The sequence below is a fragment of the Oncorhynchus kisutch genome, linkage group LG15 (assembly GCF_002021735.2).
Source record: "Oncorhynchus kisutch isolate 150728-3 linkage group LG15, Okis_V2, whole genome shotgun sequence".
NCBI lineage: Eukaryota > Metazoa > Chordata > Actinopteri > Salmoniformes > Salmonidae > Oncorhynchus > Oncorhynchus kisutch.
In genome coordinates this window covers 78,663,114-78,681,319 of record NC_034188.2, presented here as the reverse complement: position 1 = coordinate 78,681,319, position 18,206 = coordinate 78,663,114, and the positions used below count along the sequence as shown (strand labels likewise).

At 47.7% G+C, this 18,206-nt stretch overlaps 1 protein-coding gene across 1 annotated transcript in view; it reads left to right on the top strand.

Moving 5' to 3' along the window:
- LOC116353714 (mucin-2-like) overlaps window positions 1-18,206 on the top strand; it is a 121,738-nt gene that overhangs the window by 54,103 nt on the left and 49,429 nt on the right. The window contains exon 2 of the mRNA XM_031791439.1: window positions 16,360-16,518. Coding sequence (XP_031647299.1) covers window positions 16,360-16,518 — 159 coding nt within the window. The remainder of the gene's footprint in view (window positions 1-16,359; window positions 16,519-18,206) is intronic.

The window sequence follows — 18,206 nt, the reverse complement described above, 5'->3', positions numbered from 1 at the left end:
ATCCCAAATTATGTGAAAACCCATCATCAATCTGTCGCTGTCAATCTGGTCATCAGCAAGTACATTCATCAGGCTATATTTATTTGGCTAATTAAATATTTGATGCTGTGTGTAGGATTGTGGTTCAAAATATCAATAGAGTCCTGGAGCTGTGAGATCTATAATTGACATTGTAGGCATAGCCATGATTCATCACCAGTGAATCCCTCTCCTCTCCTCCTCCTCTCCTCTCCTCTCCTCTCCTCTCCTCTCCTCTCCTCTCCTCTCCTCTCCTCTCCTCTCCTCTCCTCTCCTCTCCTCTCCTCTCCTCTCCTCTCCTCTCCTCTCCTCTCCTCTCCTCTCCTCTCCTCTCCTCTCCTCTCCTCTCCTCTCCCAGCAGTACCACAGCATTGTATGGTTGAGCCCTGAAGGAGAGACTAAAGACTGGGGATGTTCCTAGCACAGCTCCCAGAGCACTTCCTCAACATCCCAGTCACCTCACCCTGGAGCCCTTGAGCCCAGTCCTCCCTGGTGCCACCCATCCCTATCCCCTCCACAGCAGCTCCCCTGCAACGCACTAATTAATGAGCTCTAGAACCAGCTTATCATCACAGCCGCCCATTATCCGCACGGCAACCATGATAATTTGACTTAGGTAGGCGCTAATTTCACATAATTTAAAAGGCAATTAGGAAAATGTGTTTTTTTTCTGACAGGCAGAAAGATTAGGGCTAAGCTATGATGTCACGAGGCAGCAGCCTTTATAGGTCATGGGTCTGTTATGTTGTGGGCCAAGAGGCCCCCACTTGGTAGGAAACATTATCGGTCATCACACTAATACCCCCACATTTTACATCTCCCACTGATGTGCTACATTTAATTAAAGTTGGAGGTCGTGTGACAAATTAATACATAATTGGAAAGTACCTTTTGAACACTCTCTCTTCACTATAGACCAATATGTATTTAGACATGGGGTCAATTAGAATGGTTCAATGTTTTCCTGGTTCACAAATAACATTTTGAAAAGTTGCTTATAGCTGTTGTTTAATTTAATTGGGTCATGTTCACTCATTGAAAAGCAATATTTAACAGATGTGTTATTTAGCTGCTGCATAGGCAATCTTTGTTAAAATCCTATATAATCTTCCAAAGATAATGATATTGCATTTTAATTAGCATGGGATAATAATCTGTCCTGATGGAATGTTCCAGTATGTGTTGTTGGTATCGTCAAGACTACTTTAATCTGATGTCATGCAGTGTAGAAGTAAACAAAGACACACAACATCATGAATAAATCAACACAAAAAAAAATGAGAGAAGCATCTGCAGATTATGATGTTCTTCACATTGAAGCCAGATTAGTTCAATTATTTTAGAAAATGTTCAATTTTCATCATCTATGAACATGATTTAGTTTAAATATTTGTTAGTAATGTAACAGTAGGCAATGAGAGAGATCTGCTCTCTCTGCCAAAGGACCAGACAGACCTCTTGGTTTATGTGGATGCAGTACACATTGCCTCCAATAGATGGGGCATCCTAATTCCTCCTCTTTGTGTCCCTCTGACTCCCTGATAGGGGAGGTTTGCTAAAAACAGAAAACAATTGAGTAGGAGGCTGTCAGTATTGATGGAGCCTCCCCAACATGTTTGAGTGTACTCCTGCCTTTCTGTGTTTAGAACACAGACATGTGAGAGCGTTTTCCGTACAGCCCCACCTCACCTGCAGGGAGAGAAGGCAGATCTGTGCCCACATCAATATTAGATTTGTTGGGAAATATGGGCGGCTGGTCTATTTCTACTGTTGTGGAACCATAGAGGCTTCGTCATCTGCTACTTTAGATTATGTTAAATTTAAACAAAATGAGAGAGAGAGAGAGAGAGAGAGAGAGAGAGAGAGCGAGAGAGAGAGAGAGAGAGAGAGAGAGAGAGAGAATGGGTAGCTGCTCCTGGAAAAAGGGAGAGAGCCGAGTGATGTAGACCTTTAGACAAACTAAGAATTTTATTCCACCTTTGAGGTTGTTCTACCAGGAAGTGGAAGTGAACTGACATCTCATCCTAGGAGGACTATTTGTGGAGATATTCTGAGGTATTATTGTCTGTCCTACCTCAGCATTCTCGAGGTTACGGGGAAAGGGATTAAACTGGATCCTGTGAGGAAATAATGTAACTGCTCAACTCACTCTATGTACAGCCTTATGATGCTATTTCCTAAAGTGTGTGGCGTTTTCGGATTATGCATGTTTATAGGACCTGTTTTGAGGGAACCCTCTTAACTATGTTCCCCTCTCTGCCCAGCATGCTGTTAATTAATGCATCTGTGTTTACCATTAGAATGTGTCTTTTTCCGTCCCCTGTCTTTTCTACGGCTCGCCCCTCTGTGTGTGTGTGTGTGTCTGTGTCTGTGTCTGTGTCTGTGTCTGTGTGTGTGTGTGTGTGTGTGTGTGTGTGTGTGTGTGTGTGTGTGTGTGTGTGTGTGTGTGTGTGTGTGTGTCTGTGTCTGTGTCTGTGTCTGTGTGTGTGTGTGTGTGTGTGTGTGTGTGTGTGTGTGTGTGTGTGTGTGTGTGTGTCTGTGTGTGTGTGTGTGTGTGTGTGTGTGTGTGTGTGTGTGTGTGTGTCTGTGTCTGTGTCTGTGTCTGTGTCTGTGTGTGTGTGTGTGTGTGTGTGTGTGTGTGTGTGTGTGTGTGTGTGTGTGTGTGTGTGTGTGTCTGTGTCTGTGTCTGTGTCTGTGTCTGTGTCTGTGTGTGTGTGTGTGTGTGTGTGTGTGTGTGTGTGTGTTGTGTGTGTGTCTGTGTCTGTGTGTGTGTCTGTGTCTGTGTCTGTGTCTGCGCGTGCCCTGTGGTTGAAAAAGATGGAGTAAATAACATTTACTAAAGAGCTCCTCATCTAAATAAGTCTCTGAACGAACAAGTTAGCAGGATTTACGCCTGCCAGACGCCGAATTAAGCCTTGATTCAAAGTTACATCCAACACTAAATAGATCTCACCCTGTCACAGTGGAGCCGCCAGGCTTTCCCCAGAACACCTGCCAGCCTCCCGTCATTCATATCAGGTCTCATATTTATATTTTTTCATGCTGTGTGGTAATGACTTGCTGGGGCGTGATTAATGCAGCTATTGATTTCATTGTTAAATGTGAGATTAGATGCATGGGTTCCATTTAAATTCATCAAATGCATTGGCATATAATTAAATGATCCGTTCATGTTTTATGACCGTACACAGTTGTTCGATATTAAAGCCCGATGGTCGTGTTATTTTACCCACAAAGCAGGCGGGTTGCCTGACCGTGGGATAATCTTTACATGGGGGATGAAAATGTAAGCGTAACCGACGTGAAATAGCTAGCTAGTTAGTAGGGTGCGAGCTAATAGCGTTTCAATCAGTGATGTCAATCGCTCTGAGACCTTGAAGTAGTTGTTCCCCTTGCTCTGCAAGGGCTGTGGCTTTTGTGGAGCGATGGGTAACGATGCTTCGTGGGAGGCAGTGCTAGATGTGTGCAGAGGGTCCTTGGTTCGAGGCGAGGAGAGGTACGGAAGCTATACATAAACTGGGATCAATATCTAACTCCAGGGTCAGAGGTTAGAATAATAGTGTGTAGCTTTATCTGTGCATCACAGTCACCTGACCATCTCTCTCATCCTGGCTGATTCTATTCCCAGAATCCTTCACTCTCATCTCACCCCTTTCTCCTCTTGTCTCTGTACGTAGCCTATAAAGTACGCAGATACACTACATGCCCGCTCGCATGCACACACACACACACACACACACACGCAAAGAGAGAGAGAAAAAGTACACCATTGCTGGGAATATGTATTGTGTCCCAACACATTCATATTTCAGGACAGATTAGTAACCTTAGTGTCAGTCGTCATCTCGTCTGTGGAGGCAACATGTAGGATCCATCTTGTCTGTGGAGGCAACATGTAGGATCCATCTTGTCTTTGGAGGCAACATGTAGGATCCATCTTGTCTGTGGAGGCAACATGTAGGATCCATCTTGTCTGTGGAGGCAACATGTAGGATCCATCTTGTCTGTGGAGGCAACATGTAGGATCCATCTTGTCTGTGGAGGCAACATGTAGGATCCATCTTGTCTGTGGAGGCAACATGTAGGATCCATCTTGTCTGTGGGGGGCAACATGTAGGATCCATCTTGTCTGTGGAGGCAACATGTAGGATCCATCTTGTCTGTGGAGGCAACATGTAGGATCCATCTTGTCTGTGGAGGCAACATGTAGGATCCATCTTGTCTGTGGAGGCAACATGTAGGATCCATCTTGTTCTGTGGAGGCAACATGTAGGATCCATCTTGTCTGTGGAGGCAACATGTAGATCCATCTTGTCTGTGGAGGCAACATGTAGGATCCATCTTGTCTGTGGAGGCAACATGTAGGATCCATCTCGTCTGTGGAGGTAACATGTAGGATCCATCTCATCTGCTGTGGAGACAACATGTAGGATCCATCTCGTCTGTGGAGGCAACATGTAGGATCCATCTTGTCTGTGGAGGCAACAACCATCTCCTACTGAAACATGCTCCTGACCCAGATACTGCTGGATCCTCTCAGCATGGGATCTGTGGACAGGGTGGGGTTGCATTTCATTAGCCATCTGTTAACCCCCGCAAGTACACACACATGTACGCATACACATTACACACACACATGTACACACATGCACAAACACGATCATATGTGCAAACACACCCCTTCGCATGCATAACCAAGTCACCCTTTGAGTCCTATAATGGATGAATAAGTATATACAGGCCTCATGCTATACATTTGATTTCCCACTGAATGCGTGCCTGTGATGTGGGAACCTGATGGCAGCTGTAATCCATGGTGTGAATGCAGATCTTACCAGGAGACAGGAATGCTCAGCAGCATATTATGTCTGGTGGAGACCTGGAGCATGGAGAGCCATGGAGAGGCTGATTATTGGATAATAGGAGACCTGGAGCATGGAGTGCCATGGAGAGGCTGTTGATTGGATAATATGAGACCTGGCGCATGGAGAGCCATGGAGAGGCTGTTGAGACCTGGAGCATGGAGAGCCGTGGAGAGGCTGTTGATTGGATAATATGAGACCTGGAGCATGGAGAACCGTGGAGAGGCTGTTGATTGGATAATATGAGACCTGGAGCATGGAGAGCCATGGAGCAGCTGTTGATTGGATAATAGCTCTATGACTAAAGGAGGCAGTCATCAGGGGATGCTTTAGTGTTTCATTTAAATGCTATTCAATCATGTAAAAAGCCCTACTGAAGTTCAGCCACGGGTGTGTTTAAGCAGAGAGGACGTCAACAGGGCTAATAAGGTAGCTAAAGGTACAGTACACTGTGGTAGAGGTACACAGGTGCGTGTGTGTGTGTTTGCATGTATCAGCATATATGTATTTATACTGTATGCATACAACACTCTGTGTGTGGCATAGGCTACACATCCAGTTTCCTGAAACTGAATCAACACATCAGCCTGTCTCACATCACTAAGCACACAGAAGACACTCTGCCGTCGTATTGTACCTGTGTTGAGACAGGCCTGCCTGTAAACTACAGTACTGTACACTGGACTGGCCCTGTCTCCATGTCTCCTCCAGACCAGCTCTAGTGGTCTCCATGTCTCCTCTAGAACAGCTCTAGTGGTCTCCATGTCTCCTCAAGACCACCTCTAATTGTCTCTATGTCTCGTCCAGACCAGCTCTAGTGGTCTCCATGTCTCCTCCAGACCAGCTCTAGTGGTCTCCATGTCTCCTCCAGAACAGCTCTAGTGGTCTCCATGTCTCCTCCAGACCAGCTCTAGTGGTCTCCATGTCTCCTCCAGAACAGCTCTAGTGGTCTCCATGTCTCCTCCAGACCAGCTCTTGTGGGCTCCATGTCTCCTCCAGATCAGCTCTAGTGGTCTCCATGTCTCCTCCAGACCAGCTCTTGTGGTCTCCATGTCTCCTCCAGATCAGCTCTAGTGGTCTCCATGTCTCCTCCAGACCAGCTCTAGTGGTCTCCATGTCTCCTCCAGACCAGCTCTAGTGGTCTCCATGTCTCCTCCAGACCAGCTCTAGTGGTCTCCATGTCTCTTCCAGATCAGCTCTAGTGGTCTCCATGTCTCCTCCAGACCAGCTCTTGTGGTCTCCATGACAGGTTGTCTGTGTGATTGTCCCCATGGGATCTGGGCCCAGTATCTGCTGCTTCCCTCAGTAATGAGCAACTCTCTTTGGACTCTATACCGGGTGAACCCCCTGTCTCCCCCAGCGCAACCCCTTGTACCCCAACCCCCTGCCAATGGGCTATTCTCTACCCACTTGTTTTAAACCACTGATTGGACCAGGCCATCTCCCTCCCCAGGTTGGGGCATTAAAATGATGGTACTTGAGGGACACATGGAGCAGGGTCAACCCCACTGCTGCTTGTTCACCAGCAGGCACTTCCACCTCTTGAACTCCATCCATATATAGTGATGAAAACTGACAATCTGTTTTAGGGAAGGCAGTGGTAATGACACAGAGGCTCACAAACTGCCCTGTGCTGGACAGGGCTAAAGTTCACTGTGAGAGACACAGAGGCTCCCAAACTGCCCTGTGCTGGACAGGGCTAAAGTTCACTGTGAGAGACATAGAGGCTCCCACACTGCACGGTGCTGGACAGGGCTAAAGTTCACTGTGAGAGACACAAATGCTCCCAAACTTCCCTGTGCTGGACAGGGCTAAAGTGCACTGTGAGAGACACAGAGGCTCCCAAACTGCCCTGTGCTGGACAGGGCTAAAGTTCACTGTGAGAGACACAGAGGCTCCCAAACTGCCCTGTGCTGGACAGGGCTAAAGTTCACTGTGAGAGACACAGAGGCTCCCAAACTGCCCCGTGCTGGACAGGGCTAAAGTTCACTGTGAGAGACACAGAGGCTCCCAAACTGCCCGGTGCTGGACAGGGATATAGTTCACTGTGAGAGACACAGAGGCTCCCAAACTGCCCTGTGCTGGACAGGCTGAAGTGGAGTTCCAACATGGACACTGCTTCCCCTAAGCACACAGCCAAAGTGTGAGTGTGTTTTGTGTGTGTGAGTGAGTGTAGATAGATACAGATGGATATCAGCAGAGGAAATAGTTTTTATTTGTGTTGTTGTTGAATGCTAGCTGGACTGTGGTGAGGACACACTTCAGTGGGTTCAGTTGTCCCAGTCCACTGCAGTCTCAACTGGGCAGGATGGCTGACTTGTTTTAGCCATTCCTACTCACTGATCAGTGACACTGGCAGCTCAGATAGTTGATATTGTGTTCTGTTTTTATTTCCCACTTCATGGTTTGGTGGCCACAGCTCTGTGGCTCGGTTCACTGGTGTGTGTCTGTGTGTGTGTGTGTGTGTGTGTGTGTGTGTGTTTGTGCGTGTGTGTGTGCGTGTGTGTGTGTGTGTGTGTGTGTGTGTGTGTGTGTGTGTGTGTGTGTGTGTGTGTGTGTGTGTGTGTGTGGGTGTGTGTGTGTGTGTGTGTGTGTGTGTGTGTGTGTGTGTGTGTGTGTGTGTGTGTGTGTGTGTGTGTGTGTGTGTGTGGGCCCCATGGTAGGGCCATGGAGGGTCATCAGGAGAATCAGTGGAACAGAACCTGACAAGAGAATGTGAAGGTTCCCCTCGGAATAGAGAAGAGAGGAAGATGCTGTCTCTGTGGGGGGCAGAAACACATATTGAGGGACTGTCAGCGTCATCTGATATGCTCTTTTACTTCATGGTGTATTGAGTTGAGTACCAAAACACTCTTAAAAGTCATCGGAGTATCCCCCCAAAAATGCTCACACGTTCTATGGAGCTTAATCAATCATTTTATAGTGCATTTCATGGGCTGTTTAAATGTCTACTGATGTGAGCCCTCTGACGAACACACAGTCCTGAACATTGACATGTGGATAATCTTCTCTGCTGTATGCCTGCATGGCAAGCAGGGTCTGTGTGTGACACGGCGCCTGTTCTGATGTGGAGTTGATTACTGCTCATCTTTTTGCCAGCACAATCAACAGTCACTACTGAAGGGATGAGAGAGGAATATTCTATGTGTAGCTGATTCAGTAATTGGTACTGTGGAGACATAAGCCCCCTTCCTCATTTTTCTGAACTCAACACTCGATTAAATTAAATTCAATTTAAGGGTTTTATTGACATGGGAAGCACATTGCCAAAGCAGATGAAGTAGACAATAAACAAAAGTGAAATTAACAATGAAAATGAACAGTAAACGTTACACTCACAGAAGTTCCAATAGAATAAAGACATTTTAAATGTCATATTATGTCTATATATAGTGTTTTAAAGATGTGCAAATAATTAAAGTACAAAAAGGAAAATAAAAATATATCAAATGGTTTGTATTTACAATGGTGACTGTTCTTCACTGGTTGCCCTTTACTTGTGGCAACAGGTCACAAATCTTGCTGCTGTGATGGAACACTGTGGAATTTCACCCAGTAGATATGGGAGTTTATCAAAATTGGATTTGTTTTTAAATTCTTTGTGGATCTGTATAATCTGGGGGAAATATGTGTCTCTAATATGGTCTTACATTTGGCAGGAGGTTAGGAATTGCAGCTCAGTTTCCACATCATTTTGAGGGCAGTGTGCACATAGCATGGCCAAATAGCATTCTAGCTTGCTCAGTTTTGTTATTAATTATTTCAAATGTGTGAAGTAATTATCTTTTTGTTTTCTCATAATTTGGTTGTGTGTAATTGTGTTACTTTCCTGGGGCTCTGTGGGGTCTGTTTGTGTTTGTGAACAGAGCCCCAGGACCTGCCTGCTTTGGGGATCTTCTCCAGGTTCATCTCTCTGAATGGTGATGTCTTTGTTATGGAAAGTTTGGGAATCGCTGCCTTTTAGGTGGTTGTAGAATTTAACGACTATTTTCTGGATTGTGAAAATTAGCGGGTATCGGCCTAATTCTGCTCTGCATGCATTATTTGGTGTTTTACGTTGTACATTGAGGATATTTTTGCAGAAAAATATCTGAGTCTATAAGCAGTCTCAATTTTGAGTCTCAATTTTGTGTTTGTCCCATTTTGGGAATTCTTGGTTGGTGAGCGGACCCCAGACCTCACAAACATAAAGGGCAATGGGTTCTATAACTGATTCAAGTACTTTTAGCCAGATCCTAATTGATATGTCAAATTTGTGTTCCTTTTGATGGCCACAGAAGGCTCTTCTTCCCTTGTCTCTCCGCTTTGTGGAAGTTACCTGTGGCACTCATGTTTAGGCCGACGTATGTGTAGTTTTTTGTGTGCTCTTGGGTAACAGTGTTGAGATGGAATTTGTATTTGTGGTCCTGGCAACTGGACCTTTTTTGGATCACCATTATTTTTGTCTTACTGAGATTTACTGTCACGGCCCAGGTCTGTCAGGGCCCAGGTCTGTCACGGCCCAGGTCTGTCACGGCCCAGGTCTGACTGTGTCTGTGCAGAAGATCTAGGTGCTGCTGTAGGCTGTTCTTGGTTGGGGACAGAAGCACCAGATCATCAGAAAACAGTAGACATTTTACTTCAGATTCTAGTAGGGTGAGTCCGGGTGCTACAGACTGTTCTAGTGCCGTCGCCAATTTGTTGATATACAGTATATGTTGAAGAGGGTAGGCTGCATCCCTGTCTCACCCCACGGCCGTATGGAAGGAAATGTGTGTGTTTTTGACCATTTTAACCGCACACTTGTTTGTGTACATGGATTTTTATAATGTTGTATTTTTTTCCCCCAATACCACTTTCTAACAATTTGAATAGCAGACCCTCAAGCCAAGTTGACTAAAAAGCTTTTTGAAATCAACAAAGCATGAGAAGACTAGATGGGTAGACATGTTTTTGACTCTGTGACTCTAACACCCCTCACCTCCCTCCCTCGACCTTCAGACACCCCTCCACCTCCCTCCCCATCAGACACCCCCCACCTCCCTCCCCATCAGACACCCCTCCACCCCCCCCCCCCACCTCCCTCCCCATCAGACACCCCTCTACCTCCCCTCCACCTCCCTCCCCATCAGACACCCCTCTACCTACCTCCCCATCAGACACCCCTCCACCTACCTCCCCATCAGACACCCCTCACCTCCCTCCCTCGACCTTCAGACACCCCTCCACCTCCCTCCCCATCAGACACCCCCCACCTCCCTCCCCATCAGACACCCCTCCACCCCCCCACCTCCCTCCCCATCAGACACCCCTCTACCTCCCCTCCACCTCCCTCCCCATCAGACACCCCTCTACCTACCTCCCCATCAGACACCCCTCCACCTACCTCCCCATCAGACACCCCTCACCTCCCTCCCTCGACCTTCAGACACCCCTCCACCTCCCTCCCCATCAGACACCCCCCACCTCCCTCCCCATCAGACACACCTCCACCCCCCCCCACCTCCCTCCCCATCAGACACCCCTCTACCTCCCCTCCACCTCCCTCCCCATCAGACACCCCTCTACCTACCTCCCCATCAGACACCCCTCCACCTACCTCCCCATCAGACACCCCTCCACCTCCCTCCCCATCAGACACCCCTCCTCCCCTCCACCTACCACCCCATCAGACACCCCTCCACCTCCCTCCCCATCAAACACCCCTCCTCCTCCCCTCCACCTCCCTCCCCATCAGACACCCCTTCTCCTCCCCTCCACCTACCTCCCTCCACATCAAACACCCTCCACCTCCTTCCCCATCAGACACCCCCTCTTCCTTCCCTCCACCTCCCTCCACATCAGACACCCCTCCACCTCCCTCGCCATCAGACACCCCTCCACCTACCTCCCCATCAGACACCCCCTCCACCTCCCCTCCACCTTCCTCCCCATGAGACACCCCTCCACCTCCCTCTCCATCAGACACCCCTCCTCCTCCTCCCCTCCACCTACCTCCCCATCAGACACCCCTCCACCTCCCTCCCCATCAAACACCCCTCCTCCTCCTCCCCTCCACCTCCCTCCCCATCAGACACCCCTCCACCTCCCTCCCCATCAAACACCCCTCCTCCCTCTCCCCTCCACCTACCTCCCCATCAGACACCCCTCCTCCTCCCCTCCACCTACCTCCCCATCAGACACCCCTCCACCTCCCCTCCACCTCCCTCCCCATCAAACACCCCTCCTCCTCCCCTCCACCTACCTCCCTCTGTCAAACACCCCTCCACCTCCCTCCCCATCAAACACCCCTCCTCCTCCCCTCCACCTCCCTCCCCATCAGACACCCCTCCATCTCCCTCCCCATCAAACACCCCTCCTCCTCCCCCCCACCTCCCCCCCACCTCCCTCCCCATCAGACACCCCTCTACCTCCCCTCCACCTCCCTCCCCATCAGACACCCCTCTACCTACCTCCCCATCAGACACCCCTCCACCTACCTCCCCATCAGACACCCCTCCACCTCCCTCCCCATCAGACACCCCTCCACCTCCCTCCCCATCAAACACCCCTCCTCCTCCCCTCCACCTACCTCCCCATCAAACACCCCTTCACCTCCCCTCCACCTACCTCCCCCCGTCAAACACCCCTTCACCTCCCTCCCTCCCAATTCTACTGTGGTGCTGTGTTTCTCTCCACTTCAGTGCACTGTCGGGCTGGTGACAGCCTATTTGGCATTTACCCTCTGCCGCTGCGCCTGTCTGTGCATCTACAGCCCTTCATGTCAGTAAAAGCCTGCCTCCCCTCTCTCTCTCCCCCTCTCATCCCCCCACCCCTCCCTTCCTGCCATTCCTGTCCATAATCCCATGCTTCTGAAGGCTGTAATTGAGCAGTGCTGCATGCTGGGATTATGGCTGTTATTGGGGGTATTATCATAGCAGCAGGAATGTTGGGTGAAAGTGTTGATAAATGGAACCTACCAAAGCTGCCAGAGGAGCGGAGAGGAGATGGGAGGAGAGGAGAGTAGAGGAAAGGATATGGGAGGAGAGACGGTAGGGTAGAGGATGAGGTGTGGGAGGAGAGGTAAAGAGAGGAGGACAGGGGTAGAGTAGAGCAGAGGAGAGGACAGCGAGGGGAACAGTGAGGGGTGGTGCCAGGCTGAAAGGGGGGGGGGGGGGGGGTGACAGAGTCAACTGCAACCGATGAACCCCTGTTCTGACAAGGTCAACATTCAGGTCAGCGCTGACATCCGATGTTCCAGACAGGAAATCCATAAAACTATAAGGCTTTAACAATATATCATCAGCGGCCACAGTCCAATGTGACTTCAGATCCACATACCATGATGGAAATGTTGCCCATGTAATGCACAGCATTCTGAATTACATTTCAGCTGAAGTATTGGGTCCATTTGTGTGATTGATTCCTGGAGGACTGATCACTATGGATCTGTCATACAGTGTAGTCAGTGTGTCATGATGTGTACTGAGACAACCTGTGGCACCGCAGCACTGAGTGTATATGGGAGATTTAATGTTGGCCGAATGAGGATGTTAGTTTTGTAGATGTGTTTACCGATTCATATTGATCATGTCTTTGCCACTTGATCCTATATCGAGAGGTGATACCCTCCTGTTAATCCCAATGATGTATTTATTCAATCTATGGTTTATTGGTTTATCCCCTGCAAAGAGATAGGATAAGAGACCAAAACATAGAGATGGGGTCGATTTAAAGGCCAATTGCAGTCAAAAATTGGATTTCCTGTCTTTTATATATTTTTTTCCACACTATGATTCTTGGAATAATACAGTGAAATTGTAAAAATTGTGATAATGAAGTTTTAGTGTAAGAGCTGTTTGAAAAGACCGCCTGAAATGTCTGCCTGTTTTGGTGGGGAGGGAGTTTTGCCCTGCCTGGTGACATCACCAGTGAATTAGTGAATAGACCAAACCCGTGAATTAGTGAATAGACCAAACCTCTCTGTCAGTAACAGAGAGTTTCCGTTTTCCCCTCCCCTATCAGGCAACTCCCAGACAGTCCTAGTCAAATCCAAGCTTTTTTTCTTCAAGGTAAGATACGTAATTAATACCCAGAAATGATTTGATATTAGATAAAAACAGCTGCATTGGACCTTTAACCGTCGTGTCCCAATTAATTGAGGGGATTCACCATGTTAGGCCCAGACACTGCATTGATTCCTGAAGTAGCTAAACCCATTACATTTGGCAGCCCAGTTGTGAGGGTCAATCAATAACATAGCCCTTGATGTAGTTAGATTCTTTACTGGCTTCTGAAATAGTTAAGACTATTTAGTAATTGTGTGTCCATATTTTTAAGGCACACATTGTTATTAAAAAAATAAATATGTACAGACCATATGCCTTAATCAATGTCAATTCACTGGCACAACATCACATTCTGATTTATTTTATTTTTCCAATCCAATGTGCAAATTGTAATCATCCCAGTTTCCAGATGATCAGAACGAGGTAGAATATGCATTTCAACTTTCCAGGATTTAAGTTTTCCAAAATGCATCATCAACTTTATTTCCCTGTACTTTCTAAGCTGCTTAAACCTTTACCAGCTTAGCTTTGCTATATTAACATCACCCAGTGAGACAGCTTTGACAAGCTGATATCCTCATATCTGCCTCCCTCCCGCTGCTGCTCCTCCTGCTACTACTGCTACAACTACTGCTGCTCCTGCTACTACTGCTACAACTACTGCTGCTCCTGCTACTACTGCTACAACTACTGCTGCTCCTGCTACTACTGCTACAACTACTGCTGCTCCTGCTACTACTGCTACAACTACTACTGCTGCTCCTGCTACTACTGCTACTGCTACAACTACTGCTGCTCCTGCTACAACTACTGCTGCTCCTGCTACTACTGCTACTGCTACAACTACTGCTGCTCCTGCTACTACTGCTACAACTACTGCTGCTCCTGCTACTACTGCTACAACTACTGCTGCTCCTGCTACTACTGCTACTGCTACAACTACTGCTGCTCCTGCTACTACTGCTACAACTACTGCTGCTGCTCCTGCTACTACTGCTACTGCTACTACTGCTACAACTACTGCTGCTGCTCCTGCTACTACTGCTACTGCTACAACTACTGCTGCTCCTGCTACTACTGCTACAACTACTGCTGCTGCTCCTGCTACTACTGCTACTGCTACTACTGCTACAACTACTGCTGCTGCTCCTGCTACTACTGCTACTACTGCTCCTACTGCTGCTCCTGCCGCTACTGCTGATTCTACTGCTGCTGATCCTACTGCTGCTGCTACTACTGCTGCTACTACCACTGCTACAACTGCTGCCTCTACTGCTGCTGCTCCTGCTGCTACTGCTGCTACTATTACTGCTGCTACTATTACTGCTGCTACTATTACTACTGCTACTGCTGCTGCTCCTGCTGCTACTGCTGCTACTATTACTGCTGCTAATATTACTGCTGCTACTGCTGCTGCTACTACTGCTGAATCTACTGCTGCTCCTACTACTACTGCTGCTCCTACTGCTACTACTGCTACTCCTGCCGCTACTGCTGATTCTACTGCTGCTGATCCTCTGCCGCTGCTACAACTGCTGCTTCTACTACTGCTGCTACTGCTGCTGCTCCTGCTGCTACTGCTGCTACTATTACTGTTGCTACTATTACTGCTGCTACTGCTACTGCTACTACCACTGCTGTTGCTACTACTGCTGCTGCTACTACTGCTGATTCTGCTGCTGCTACTACTGCTGATCCTACTGCTGCTACTACTACCGCTGCTACTACTGCTGACACTACTGCTCCTACTGCTACTATTACTGCTACTGCTTCTGCTACCACTGCTACTACTGCTGCTGCTACTACTACCCCTGCTACTACTGCTGACACTACTGCTCCTACTGCTACTATTACTACTACTGCTACTGCTTCTGCTACCGCTGCTACTACTGCTGCTGCTACTGCTGGTACTACTACTACTGCTGATTCTGCTGCTGCTACTACTACTACTGCTGCTACTACTACCACTGCTTCTGCTCCTGCTGCTACTACTGCTAATATTACTGCTGCTACTATTGCTGCTGCTACTGCTGATGCTACTGCTACTACTACTGCTGTTGCTACTACTGCTGCTGCTACTACTGCTGCTACTACTGCTGATTCTGCTGCTGCTACTACTGCTGATCCTACTGCTGCTGCTACTACTACCACTGCTACTACTGCTGACACTACTGCTCCTGCTGCTACTATTACTACTACTACTGCTACTACTACCGCTGCTACTACTGCTGACACTACTGCTCCTGCTGCTACTATTACTACTACTACTACTGGTTCTGCTGCTGCTACTACTGCTGCTGCTACTACTACCGCTGCTACTACTGCTGACACTACTGCTGATTCTGCTGCTGCTACTACTGCTGATTCTGCTGCTGCTACTACTACTACTGCTGCTACTACTGCTGTTGCTGCTACTACTGCTGCTACTACTACTGCTGCTGTTGATGCTACTACTGCTACTGCTGCAGTAGTAGTAGGAGCAACAGTAGAATCAGCAGTAGTTATTGCTACTGCAAATATTGCTGCTACTATTGCTGCTACTGCTGCTGCTACTACTGCCGATACTTCTACAACTAATGCTGCTGCTAATGCTGCTACTACTGCTGCTTCTGCTACTATTGCTGCTACTTCTGATGCTAATACTACTGTTGCTTCTGCTGCTGCTACCTCTACTACTGCTGGCTGCCTGTCACAATGGAAACGACTGCACATTTACTTGTGAAATCATACATAAACACACACAAACACACACATGCATAAGTAAACACTAGGGGTGAAACGGTGTGTGTATTCGTATTGAACCGTTCGGTACAGGGTCCACGGTGCACTGTTCGGTACGCACTGTTCTTTCTCGCTCATTTTTCAAAATAAAAGCCTGAAACTATGTCTAAAGACTGTTGACACCTTGAGGAAGCGATAGGAAAAGGAATCTGATTGATATCCCTTTAAATGGAGCGAAGGCAGGCTATGGAGCTTTCAAAATAGAAGCCACTTCCTGGTTTGATTTTCCTCAGGTGTTCGCCTGCAATATCAGTTCTGTTATAGTCACAGACAATATTTTGATAGTTTTCTATCCTATCCCTTTCTATCCTAATCTGTCAATTGTATGCATATTCTAGCATATGGGCCTGAGAAATAGGCCGTTTACTTTGGGAACGTTATTTTTCCAAACAAACATAGTGCCCCCTAGCTGAAAGAGGTTAAATTACAGGTTGCAAATCAACAAAATAGGAAAAACACCAAGGGTGGTGAATACCTTTGCAAGGCACTGTACAACAGGTATTGTATTTATGTTGTTAATTAATGTGATATTTCATTTTTTTTATTAATTAGTGATTTAACAATAAAAAAATTGTAATTGTCATAATAGTGTCTGATATATATTTCTAACAACAAATCACATTTTAAAGCCACTTCAGAGATAGTAATTTTCATCTAATTTAATTCTGCAGGGTCATGCCACAGATGCCACAGAGGCCAAGCCCTCTCCAGAGATGGCAGACGACAGGGATTCTCCTCCAGAAAATAAGTCTGCCGTGGCTGAGCTTTTTGGGGAGTTGTTCACGACCCAGGAGCAGGGAACCAAGTCAAAGGTCAAGGTCATGGAGGAGGTGACCTCATACAGGGAAGTGGACTGTATTCCCCTGGATGCTGATCCACTTACATTGTGGAAGACCAAAGAGTTAATATATCATATATGCCTGGCTGTGCCTGGGAACTCTGTCCCTAGTGAGAGGGTATTCTCCACAGCAGCTGACATCGTCACAGCAAGCCGATCTGTGCTCACTGCTGATCATGTGGATAGACTAATCTTCTTAAATAAAAAACTAGAAAATCTGATTTAAAAAAATACAAAAAATAAAAATGCTAACATTTTTAAGAAACCAGTCTCAAGTGGTCCTATTTTGCTTAAGGCACTGCTAAGTGATTTAATGTTGATATATGCTGCTGGACTTAGCGCTCTTGTTGAAGTTCTGTTTTAAATGACTATTTTATTTCCTGTTATAAGGCAGGCACTGCTGTTTTTTGTTGTCCCTTAGTTTCCATCTGCTCCTGGGAACTCAAGCTACCCATGTTTACTATTATAATACATGGAAAATCTAGATACAAATGACATATTTCTCAGGCATTTATTTTGTCTATGTATCGAAACCGTACCGAACCATGACACTACTGTACCGTATCTTACCGAACTGTGAGATTTGTAAACCGTTTCAACCCTAGTAAACAAACAGTGATACAACAGATGTACGTACACACGCACAAGCAAATAGCACACACACCTTAACACCGCGTCTTCGTTTTTAGGATTCTGTTTTTTCCTTAACTGTCAAGGGAGACACAATGACCATGCAGCTCAGGATGGATGAGGCTGGCACCCTCCCAGGCCACCCTCTGCCCTCTAACCCTGTTTCCCTCTGCCCTCTAACCCTGTATCCCCTCTGCCCTTCTGCCGTCTACCCCTGTATCCCTCTGCCTTCTATCCCTGTATCCCCTCTGCCCTCTAGCCCTGTATCCCTCTGCCCTCTATCCCTGTATCCCCTCTGCCCTCTAGCCCTGTATCCCTCTGCCCTCTAGCCCTGTATCTCTCTGCTCTCTAGCCCTGTATCCCTCTGCCCTCTAGCCCTGTATCCCCTCTGCCCTCTAGCCCTGTATCCCTCTGCCCTCTATCCCTGTATCCCCTCTGCCCTCTATCCCTGTATCCCCTCTGCCCTCTAGCCCTGTATCCCTCTGCCCTCTAGCCCTGTATCTCTCTGCCCTCTAGCCCTGTATCCCTCTGCGCTCTAGCCCTGTATCTCTCTGCCCTCTAGCCCTGTATCCCTCTGCCCTCTAGCCCTGTATCTCTCTGCCCTCTAGCCCTGTATCCCTCTGCGCTCTAGCCCTGTATCTCTCTGCCCTCTAGCCCTGTATTCCCTCTGCCCTCTAGCCCTGTATATCTCTGCCCTCTATCCCTGTATCCCTCTGCGCTCTAGCCCTGTATCTCTCTGCCCTCTATCCCTGTATCCCTCTGCCCTCTAGCCCTGTATATCTCTGCCCTCTATCCCTGTATCCCTCTGCCCTCTAGCCCTGTATCTCTCTGCCCTCTATCCCTGTATCCCTCTGCCCTCTAGCCCTGTATTCCCTCTGCCCTCTAGCCCTGTATATCTCTGCCCTCTATCCCTGTATCCCTCTGCCCTCTAGCCCTGTATATCTCTGCCCTCTATCCCTGTATCCCTCTGCCCTCTAGCCCTGTATATCTCTGCCCTCTATCCCTGTATCCCTCTGCGCTCTAGCCCTGTATCTCTCTATTGTTGTAGCC